The following is a 12,013-nucleotide window of genomic DNA, read 5'->3' as shown; positions in this document are numbered from 1 at the left end:
CAATGACAAACACAAGTGACCTACAGTATGAGCTTGAGTCACAAAGTTGCACCCTTAAGACATTATAGCGAGAGAGGGCAAGTGTATGTTCATTACAGCATGACACTGAATGTGGCTCCAAGCTATAGTAAATAAATAATTTGTCTGACATCTAATACAAAATATCTTTACTTAAGCAATGTCCAATATTAGATACAAGACAGCTTCATTTATGATATAACTGCATCATGAAATCATTATCGTCTTTGTACTTGTCAATTGGTCTTTTTAAATCACTATTCCACACTAGCCGTGATAAACTTAAATATTTCCCAGAGAGCGGTCTCCCTTTGCAACTTATTGGTCTTGTGTCTCAGCTGCAAAGTAAAAGTCCTATTACAGTGCTCTGTGTCGTGACCTCCATTTCCTAATTTCGGGAAGGTTTCCTTAGTTGCTCCTCTTCAGCGGTTCTGCAGTCCAATTAGAGAGGTCTGTTTGTGTTTCCTGGCCTTCATTTTAATTTCTGTAGTTCAGGAGGAGCGAACGCCGCCAGAGTCCCCTAGTCCTCCTCTGAGTCGTCATTAGCTTAGCCCGATCCAGACCAGGCAAAAAATGAACTGGGAAAAAAGAGTGAGAGCAAACTGTCAAAGGCTTGACTGCTTGTCTAAGCGCAAACTAGCACTTGAGTGGCCACGCCGCTAAGCTAGGTTTTCTTTCATCTGGCCGGAATGGGGTGCGAGTTCATCTCCGCAGGCTCATTGATGGCATGTCACTTCACAACAAACAGTTACAGCGAGACTGTAGCGCAGACCGTAAATTAGAATAAAGCGAGAATCAGCGAGGGGTGAGAAGGGAAAGGAGGGAGAGTCGAGAGTGCACAACCTAATATAAATGATACCGGCTCCAACCATAGCCCGGGGATCCTACATCAAGATCAACTAATGTGCAATTAAGCTTCAGACTAGGAGAGAATCACCTTGTAAAAACATTTGTCAAGTAAACTGTTTTGCTGTTCTCTCCAGCTGCTAATTAACGAGGCACTGGGAAGAGGGGTTTGTTTGCCGATGTATTTACATATACATAAAGAAACACATCAGGCACGGTAGTGGAATGCGGCATTGCCAAAGCCACTTTTATACATCTCTTAGATAGCAGTGACACGTATTCCCTGTCATTAAGCACTAATAGTTTACTTTACAGCTCATGAACTACAGTATAAACAAATTAAGCATGTCGCTAGTGCTGTGAGCTGAATGCGGTATTAAGGGGATGTGTGAGGGAAGAGGACGCTATGCTTTATTATTGTGTCTGTCGGATTTAACGATATTGCAGCCTTTCGTGGCACAATAAAGTAGAAAGCACTAGAAAGTTGTTTTCAAAGTCAAATCTATGCCCGTTGTTGGATTCTTGTGTTGTTGTTGTGAGGGAGAAAGGGCGAGGAGGAAGTCCAGGCTAGTGGGAGTCAGCAGGAGGCAGGAAGTGGCGGTACTCCCGGTGGGCAATAAGGGGTGGTGAATAAAAGGACGTGGCCAGGGCTTGTGTGCTGTGGCTCTGGGAAGTGGGAGCTGAGAATGCAGAGGGCATAGAACTGAGGGCCTGTGTGTGTGTGTGTGTGTGTGTGTGTGTGTGTGTGTGTGTGTGTGTGTGTGTGTGTGTGTGTGTGTGTGTGTGTGTGTGTGTGTGTGTGTGTGTGTGTGTGTGTGTGTGTGTGTGTGTGTGTGTGCGTGTGTGTGTCATCTCCCTGGCAGGTGGGCAACACGGAGGGCATGGACATGCAGGTAGTGGGGGACTCCCAGGTGTGGGTGCCTGCTGAGGAGCCCATCGCTAACCCAGCTTTCCTCTTCAACTCCAAGATCTGGGAGATATGCCAGGAGCTACCCATCTACTGGATCCATCCCTCCCCCATGACAGGTACAGGATCACCGGTGTCTCTCCACTCCTCTCCTCTCTCATTCTCGCAGCACTTTGAAAATGGTGGGATGAGAGATTTCTTTTGTAAAGTTGTATACTGATTGTAAAAATATGTTTTAGGCTTCTTTTTAGCGACCAGAAAAAGATGTCTACCTGGTTGTAATCTGACCGTTTAACAACCAAAATATGACATTGTTCCCAAGCACCTTGACGTTATTATAAAAAGACATCTTACCTGGTTGTAATCTGGTTATGTGCTCTATTCAACCAGAATGGCATCATTATGATATCCCATGCCAGATTCTCTGTACTTTGTACACTGCAACAGTTTAAAGAATGGTAAGCCTCTCAGAAAAACAGCCAGATTCATTTACAGTAGAAGGCAAGCTATTTTCCTTCAGATCGCCTCAAACAGGAGAAAAAAATATGTTTCTGCTGTGATCTGGTAAAGTACATCAACAGCTGTTCTGTGTACTTCCTCCTTTTGGTGCAGATGCTGAGTTCCACGAGGTGGAGGATGATGAGGACATTCCTGATGCTGAGGTCAGAGGTCACCGCGTCGCCCGTGACATCCTGGACCAGGTTCCTGTCAACGACTATGTATGTACTGTACTGGGGCTGCATCTGAAATGGAACCATATTCTCTACTCTATATCATGCACTTGGTCAAAAGTATACTGAACAAAAATATAAATGCAGCATGCAGCAATTTCATGCACTTTCATGCACGCTTGCGTCCCACTCTTCCAAAAGCCAGGGAAATGCAGCGCGGCAAATTCAAATAAATGATATAAAATCAAACTTTCATTAAATCACACATGTAAGATCCTCAATTAAAGCTACACTCGTTGTGAATCCAGCCAACATATCAGATTTTAAAAAGGCTTTTCGGCGAAAGCATAAGAAGCTATTATCTGATGATACCACAACAGTAAACAAAGAGGGTAGCATATTTCAACTCTGCAGGCGCTACACCAATCGTAGAAATAAAATATAAAACATGCCTTACCTTTGACGAGCTTCGTTTGTTGGCACTCCAATATGTCCCATAAACCTCACCTCCTTTTGTTCGATTAATTCCGTCCATATACACTGCTCAAAAAAATTAAGGGAACACTTAAACAACACAATGTAACTCCAAGTCAATCACACTTCTGTGAAATCAAACTGTCCACTTAGGAAGCAACACTAATTGACAATACATTTCACATGCTGTTGTGCAAATGGAATAGAAAACAGGTGGAAATTATAGGCATCCTCAATAAAGGAGTGATTCTGCAGGTGGTGACCAGACCACTTCTCAGTTCCTATGCTTCCTGGCTGATGTTTTGGTCACTTTTGAATGCTGGCGGTGCTTTCACTCTAGTGGTAGCATGAGTCTACAACCCACACAAGTAGTGCAGCTCATCCAGAATGGCACATCAATGCGAGCTGTGGCAAGAAGTTTTGCTGTGTCTGTCAGCGTAGTGTCCAGAGCATGGAGGCGCTACCAGGAGACAGGCCAGTACATCAGGAGACGTGGAGGAGGCCGTAGGAGGGCAACAACCCAGCAGCAGGACCGCTACCTCCGCCTTTGTGCAAGGAGGAGCAGGAGGAGCACTGCCAGAGTCCTGCAAAATGACCTCCAAAATGACCTCCAGCAGGCCACAAATGTGCATGTGTCAGAAACAGACTCCATGAGGATGGTATGAGGGCCCGACGTCCACAGGTGGGGGTTGTGCTTACAGCCCAACACCGTGCAGGACGTTTGGCATTTGCCAGAGAACACCAAGATTGGCAAATTCGCCACTGGCGCCCTGTGCTCTTCACAGATGAAAGCAGGTTCACACTGAGCACGTGACAGACGTAACAGAGTCTGGAGACGCCGTGGAGAACGTTCTGCTGCCTGCAACATCCTCCAGCATGACCGGTTTGGCGGTGGGTCAGTCATGGTGTGGGGTGGCATTTCTTTGGGGGGGGCCACACAGCCCTCCATGTGCTCGCCAGAGGTAGCCTGACTGCCATTAGGTACCGAGATGAGATCCTCAGACCCCTTGTGAGACCATATGCTGGTGCGGTTGGCCCTGGGTTCCTCCTAATGCAAGACAATGCTAGACCTTATGTGGCTGGAGTGTGTCAGCAGTTCCTGCAAGAGGAAGGCATTAATGCTATGGACTGGCCCGCCCGTTCCCCAGACCTGAATGCAATTGAGCACATCTGGGACATCATGTCTCGCTCCATCCACCATTGCACCACAGACTGTCCAGGAGTTGGCGGATGCTTTAGTCCAGGTCTGGGAGGAGATCCCTCAGGAGACCATCCGCCACCTCATCAGGAGCATGCCCAGCCGTTGTCATACAGGCACTTGGAGGCCACACACACTACTGAGCCTCATTTTGACTTGTTTTTAAGGACATTACATCAAAGTTGGATCAGCCTGTAGTGTGGTTTTCCACTTTAATTTTGAGTGTGACTCCAAATCCAGACCTCCATGGGTAGAAAAATTTGATTTCCATTGATAATTTTTGTGTGATTTTGTTGTCAGCACATTCAACTATGTAAAGAAAAAAGTATTTAATAAGAATATTTCATTCATTCAGATCTAGGATGTGTTATTGTAGTGTTCCCTTTATTTTTTTGAGCAGTGTATATCCAAAATGTATATTTATTTGGCGCGTTTGATCCAGAAAAAAACAGCTTCCAAATTGTGCAACGTCACTACAAAATATTTCAAAAGTTGCCAATAAACTTTGCCAAAATATTTCAAACCTATTTTGTAATACAACTTTAGGTATTTTTAAACGTTAATAATCGATCAAATTGAAGACAGGTCTATCTGTGTTCAATACAGGAACACAACAAACCAAGCTACTTTTCAAGTCTTGCGCAACTCTCAACAATGTTACGCAGTTCCTAGATGGCCGTACTTCTTCATTGCACAAATTAATAACCTCAACCAAATTCCAAAGACTGGTGACATCCAGTGGAAGCGGTAGGAACTGAAAACAAGTTCCTAAGAAATATCGTTTGCCAATGAGACTCACTGAACAGACAGAGACCTAAAAAACAAGAAATTCTGAACGGTTAGTCCTCTGGGTTTTGCCTGCTACATAAGTTCTGTTATACTCACAGACATGATTCAAACAGTTTTGGAAACTTCAGGGTGTTTTCTATCCAAATATACTAATAATATGCATATCTTATATTCTTGGCATGAGTAGCAGGAAGTTGAAATTGGGCACGCTATTTATCCAAAAGTGAAAATGCTGCCCCCTATACCTTAAGAAGTTAATAACACCTGCTCTTTCCATGACTTAGACTGACAAGGTGAATCCAGGTAAATGCCATGATCCCTTATTGATGTCACTCGCTAAAATCCCTTATTGATTACAGGTTAAAGAAGGATTTGTATGCCTTGAGACAATTGAGACATGGGTTGTGTATGTGTACCATTCAGAGGGTGAATGGACAAAACAAAAGATTGAAGTGCCTTTGAACGGGTTATGGTAGTAGGTGCCAGGCGCAACGGTTTGTGTCAAGAACTGCAACGCTGCTGGGCTTTTCATGCTCAACAGTTTCCCATATGTGTCAAGAATGGTCCACCACCGAAAGGACATCCAGCGAACTTGACACAACTGTGGAGCATTGGAGTCAACATGTGCCAGCATCCCTGTGGAATGCTTTTGACACCTTGTAGAGTCCATGCCACGGCGAACTGAGGGCAAATGGGGGGGTGCAACTCAATATTAGGAAGGTTTTCCTAATGTTTGATATACTCTGTGCATACAGTAGTTCACTATTTTTGACCTAGTGGATGCACACCAAGACCACACTAGGAGATACGAGCCACGGTGGTGCCTAGTTCTCCTTCGTTTCTTTGTGCATGGAAACCGCTCGTTAATTGATGCTGACTTTCATGGCATAAAACGGACTTGTGTTTGTGTACCACAGGGCATAGAAATTGCTCTATATATCTGTTTAAATGCACTTGCCTTGCTTAAGACTCCATTAATGTCTCTCCATTACTGGAGAGGAATATCTAGCCTTCAAAGGCAGCAACTTTTTCCCTACAGTCTCAGCTGGAGCCTTTCTTGTCTTTTTTCGAGCAAAGGCAGGCATCTAGCGACGTACAAAGCAGCGCTCCCAAGGACACTCATTGCTGAATAGATAACCTACATTTATTAATTATGCCTTAATTATCAAGTCAAGAAAGAAAAGAGTCTAGAGGCCAAAATGCCATATTTTTGTGCATGTGAGCGGCTTAGTACTCTATGATTAATTACCCTTGACACACACGTACACGGAAAGGTAAACATACATACTGGACACACGCACAGACAGCACAGTCAGGTGTGCCAGCATGCACGCACACACACCACAGCCATAATATTAACCTTTATCAGGCTGGACCCCGAAATACCTGCCTGCCTCCATGCACTCTCCTCCTATCCACCTCTCCTCCTCTATTCCTCTCCTCCTCTCTGCTCATCCTCTATGGCTGCAGCTGCAATGCTATGTCCTGTAATTAAAGCATACCAGGAGATGAAACTCGCTCCCCCTTTTTAAGGTAATACTGTACATAGCTAAAGCTCACCCATATTATGGCCACAGCCAGTCAGTGTTTGTGGGCCCGGAAAATAACAAAGGCCTTTGTGACCAACGGAGGGGAGGCGATTCTGACCCCAGCACCCTTCCACCTGATCTGACCTCCACCGTGGCCCCTTGTCTGTCCGCCACTGGAGCCCCTGATTGCGTATTTACGCAAGTTATTTGGGGTGCGGCCTGACTTCTTATTTTTCAACCTGAATAATCATTAGAGTATCAGTGAAAGAGGTGGGTAGATATATGGGGCCAACCTATAGCCAGGGCTGCCACGGTGGAGCATCCGCACGGCGCTGAGGCAGCGGCCCTGGATATCTCTCCAACTGAATAACTTTTCATCCAACATCGCTGGAGGAGCCGCATCACTGTCCTTGACCTAGATAGGGGAAGGATAAGCCTTCAAATATGTTTGGGCAGCGGGGCTCAGTTGGTCAACCCGGCACTCACATGTTCTGGGCCGGTTTTGGGCCAGTTGGAGGTTGGCGGTTAGATGGTTGGTGGTGGGCCATCGTGTGACACGGTACCTCTGCCCAGCCTTCTTTGGCATCCAAAGCTAGCATTGAAACAACACGGCTTTCCATGCATGAGTGGGCAGTGATGGTTCACAGGAAACCGAGGGTAAACAGAGGCTGTAAATACCTCCTCTGCTCCCTAAGCGTAAGCTACACCAAACCGTAAACAGTTACTGCCTGGGCCTGTGTGGTTCAGCTGGTAAGAGCATGGCGAGTGGTGCGAATGATGCCAAGGTCGTGGGTTCATGTCCCACATACTGTACACCTACTAAAAATGTATGCAAGTTGCTTTGGATAAAAGCTAAGTGGCATATTTTACTAATATGTTTAATATTACATTTCCCCTTGAGTTTAACCATTAGAGGTTTCACCCTTGCCTGCATAATGAGAAAATGTGGCTTTTCATGTGGATGATGAGACCACACAATTAGCGTCGGGAGTACAAAGCAGTACCTGCTTCATATTCGTCGTCGCGTCTTGATTCTCTTCCTCCTTATTATTGAATAACTGACTGAAAGTTTTCAACTTGACAGACTGATCAAACCTCTGATATGATGTTATGTGTGAGGTGCCGTTTCGGTGTGTGTCAAAAATCCGACGGAGTCGAGGGTAATGACTTTTACCCATGGTTAATGCTGCTTGATTGTGACGAGCGCAGATTTCCCAGGGTGCCCCATTCCGATCACCGTTGAAGAGGGGAATTTAAAGCCAAAATTATTAATATACGCTTTAAAAAAGGATGCCTCTGATTAATTTGTCTCAGACGTACAATGCCAACCGATTGTCTGTTTGTTTTTGTAATCACCCATTATTTGAATAAATATATTTCTCTTCATTTTCCCTAACTGAAGCTCTGGATTTGGATTTCATACCGTCACAGTTTTAGCTGTGAGGCGGCTGACAAGATTATTGTCTATGTTGTTTCCATAATAGATTGTTGCCTCGCAGCTGATGACTCTAAACTTGACTAAAATCATCCATCAGTAATTGCCCACCAGCCTTTGTCAGAGTCGTAAATCAAACACACCTTTTGCATATCATCTCTTTTTTTTTTCTGAGTTGTTAGTCCCCCATGTTAGGAGTATGCAGTGTTAGTCCATTTATCATCTGTGACAGCAGTTGTGATGGCTGATTCGTGATTTGAATCCTACATACTGCACTGTTTGTGTTGTGTATTTATTATGCTGGCTCCAAAAGTTATGGGAGCCTGAATGTAGCTTAACGCCAGCCACAAACACTAGAGTCCACAACATCTGTGAGACCCTGGGCCATTTAGTACCCTATAAACTATTTCCCGTGACTAATACTGCTTTTCTAGGGAAGTAGCCAAACAACTTCCAGTCCACACTGCCCATAGTTTACAGTAGAGGAGAAATTAGGGTCAGAGCTATGTGTTCCTATGGGTCCCAGGCCTTTTCAAGACTGGGGTGAAACAATGACCTTGCATTGTTCCCCGTCTCAATGGATTTCTGTGAAATTTTGTTTGTCTTCTGTTATGAAAGGCTGACTCATAAGGAAAGCATCAGGTAAAGTCCGAAGGGGGGACAATTGGTCTCTTTCATCAAAGCTATTTAACCAGACAGTGCTGGATTGTCTCTGAAGTTTTAGTCAAATTCACTCAATACAGGAGATTGAAAACGTTGTCAAATGCATGTATCTGTGCAGCTCTGGGAGGGCTTTAAGTGGCACTTCTCTGAGTCCAATTCAGAATTGCCCTCGATCAAAGGCATGGCACTCAGCCCTAACTCCGTCTGGAGAGGGCACGGGCCCGGGGGACTGGCACAATGGAAAAAGCCAAGGGCCATTAATTCTTCCCAATTTACCTTTCGTTTGGGTTTCATTTGGCCCTTATATTAATTCACACCCATTCGGCGCAAGCAAATAAAAGAATCCTTGTTAGTCGATCATTACTTTCCTAATTGCTTTAGGAATGTGCCATCCACTTAAAGTCAAGGTCAGGGGGAGGGCGCCCAAGATGAAGAGCCTCTCATTTGTAGGCTCTAATGGAGGGATGGCGGCCATTTTGGGTCACAGCAGGGGGAGTGGGAGGTCAGAGATGAAAAAAATACTGTAAATTTCCCAGTAAACGGCAGTGTCAGTCACTTTGATTGAATATAGCCCTGGGACAAAGGGGCCGAGGACTCTGGGATGTGAGATGGAGCTTGGAAAGAGTAATGCTAACACTGACATAACAGAAAGGTCAAGGGTATTATATCATGTTTTATGCTCCCGGATCGAGGCGGCCCCGCTTTCCAATGCTATCTTGATCCGTGTGTCACGGTCGAGCGTGGAACCATTTTGACCGTTCATTTCCTTGGACATCCATTTTAATCTTTCTCTTCTGTTTAGTTGCTTCATAGCTTTTTTCTGACCAACGACCGAAGCGAGAACATCGAGTCACCCAATCAAATCCTCTGTCCTGACTGTCCCTGCTCTGGGAGTGCTGCCATTCATCATGTGTGTGACCCTACTTTTGTGTTCTTCACAGGGAAAAGAAAAGGAGATTGATTTTGCTTGATAAATATTTAATTTAAAGTATAAGTGCAGACCTTACTGAACAGAAAATTCTAAAGCCAAAAGATAGAGAAACATTTAGCACTTCATTTTCGAATAAGGAGCTACCGCAGAAGAATAAACCTTGCCAGTGTGGTGTAGGCATTCCACACTGCACCTATACTTCCAATTAAATGTTCTCAAGATCGCTGTGTGTCTTTCTCTCTCCCTGGCTCTCCTTTCTTTGTATCACCTGCCCTTTGAAGCACTTCATTTCTTTCCTTCCTTTCATCGACTTGCCACTTGTCCTTCACAGAGAGACATTGGAGTTGAGCTGGATAACCGTCTAGATGACCGTGGCTACTGCTGCCAGCACTGTCGTCGTGGTTACCGCTATTGCCAGCGCTACTATGAGCCACTGGGGGGTTTTAACCCCTACCCGTACTACTACCAAGGAGGACGTGTCATCTGTCAGATCATTATGCCCTGCAACTGGTGGATCGCCCGTATGCTCGGGAGGATATGATTGGATGGTCAAACTGGATTCACTATGTTTCAGCTCACATGATAGGTGCATTCATGTTAGGCTGGATTTACACCACACGAGGCGTAGCGTCCCAGCAACCACTTTGTGACTTCACCATGTACAACACAGACTTTGGTGCTTGCCAGAATTTGTAATATCTCTACACAAGCATCAGTTATGTTTTGCTAAGGCGAATGCTTGGTGGTGTGTAAACCCAGCCTAGGCCCACCCAAGGCACCAGGTGGGTGGCGTTCGCACATTTGAGGCCATTCCATCAGTGCACACTCAGCCCAACTGGTGCGCTTGGTGAGGTAAAACAAATGCAACCCTTGCTACTCCCCAATCGCTATTCCAAAGCCATTGTGATTGCAAAACATTTATAGTACACAATTGTAATCCATCCTCTCTCAAAAATAAGCAAATTGACTGGCAGTCTTGTCTTCAGTCTAAATTGAGTTTTGGGAGCGTCTGGGCGATATCTCTAAGATCTCCCGAGCTGTTACATTGTGAATGTTTACCTAGCCATCAAATTCTGGTTGTGTGGCCTTGTTGTGTCTGTGCACTGAAGTGCAATTTTGCTTTCAACATGTTTTCAATCAAAGTGCTACGTTTGGCTGTTTCTCTCATTGCTGCATTTCTTTCTCGTTTAATTTTCCTCTTTATGTTTATTATAGGTGGCATGTAACTGACATTCTCTTGCTTGTGGAGCAGACCTGGTTTTAAATAGTATTAGATTTCTATCAAATACTTTGAGCGCTTGATTGAGCCTTCCTGGAGTGACAGATAGGGAATGGTTTGCACTTTTCGGACTATCCCAGTGGTGCGCCATATAATCTCAGTCAAACACAGCTTAAGTATTTAACAAAAAAATATATTTGAACCCAGGTCTGCTTTGAAATATGATAACCAATGATGTATATAGAACTGTAGCCTGCTCACTCTGTCAACCCTTTCTAAATTTAACAAAATTAACATAAATCATTTTTTTGTGAATTATGTATTTTGACTATTGTTACCACAGTTAGCATGTTACCTTGAAATAGTGTTTATTGTATGGATGAGGTATACAAAAACCCTGATTTTACTATCAGAATGAGTCTACTAATTATAATAAAGCAATAGCTATATACATGTATATGTGTCACAACCGTGTGTAGAGGAGGACCAAGGCACAGCGGAGGTTGAGTTCCACATCTTTACTTCTAAGTGAAACTTAAGCAAAACAATAAAAAAAGAAAGAACGAAACGTGACTAAGTGGTGCACATGCACCGACACAAAACAATATCCCACAAAGACAGGCGTGAAACAGCTACTTAAATATGACCCCCAATTAGAGACAACGATTACCAGCTGCCTCTAATTGGAAATCATACAAATCACCAACATAGAAAATAAACTTAGAACACCACATTGAAATAAATAAACTAGATCGCCCCCAGTGACAATATGCTGCATTCTTCTAATTTAACTTGATCATATTTATTTGATGTAAACACATTTTTGTTATTTTATGCAGCATTGTTTTAACTACAATGGCTGTAAATGACTGTAATAGTACCACAGTTCAATTACCATACAGTAATCTTTGCTAATTTTCCCATTTGCTCTAGCTCACGATAAGTATGCTCTGAACAGTGATTCTACCAGCATGGTTAAGCCTACAAGAATAAGAGAGATTTCATGGCTTGACATGCTTAAGTGATCAACAAGTACATACAATTAAAATGTATCTTGAAACTACATTACATCTAATACCCACTTATATCTAGATAAAGAACTGATTTTTACAGTCACAGTGAGTATGGCGATACGGCATCCATATTAGGACATTTTATCCAGTGACTATTGGAGTTTCACCTGACAATTGAGGAACTTCCTAATATGGATGCCAAAGTAAGGTTTCAACTTGCTGAAATTCCAACATAAAGGTCAAATGCAATACATTCAAATGGTCCAGTTCTGCAGTTCAAATAACCTTTTTGAGGGTTAATCTATCAGTTACTGTATGTC

The 12,013-nt window shown here is 43.8% G+C and overlaps 1 protein-coding gene across 1 annotated transcript in view; it reads left to right on the top strand.

The window, feature by feature from the left end:
- Nucleotides 1-11,137, top strand: part of LOC110505189 (tenomodulin) — a 119,370-nt gene extending 108,233 nt beyond the window's left edge. Inside the window, exons 5-7 of the mRNA XM_021584228.2 lie at nt 1,728-1,890; nt 2,384-2,490; nt 9,793-11,137. Of these exons, the coding sequence (XP_021439903.1) occupies nt 1,728-1,890; nt 2,384-2,490; nt 9,793-10,002 (480 nt within the window). The 3' untranslated portion in view covers nt 10,003-11,137. The remainder of the gene's footprint in view (nt 1-1,727; nt 1,891-2,383; nt 2,491-9,792) is intronic.
- The last annotated feature ends 876 nt before the right edge of the window (nt 11,138-12,013 follow it).

The sequence above is a fragment of the Oncorhynchus mykiss genome, chromosome 31 (genome assembly GCF_013265735.2).
Source record: "Oncorhynchus mykiss isolate Arlee chromosome 31, USDA_OmykA_1.1, whole genome shotgun sequence".
NCBI lineage: Eukaryota > Metazoa > Chordata > Actinopteri > Salmoniformes > Salmonidae > Oncorhynchus > Oncorhynchus mykiss.
Note: the sequence above shows the minus strand (reverse complement) of the source record. Positions and strands in the feature narration are given on the sequence as shown.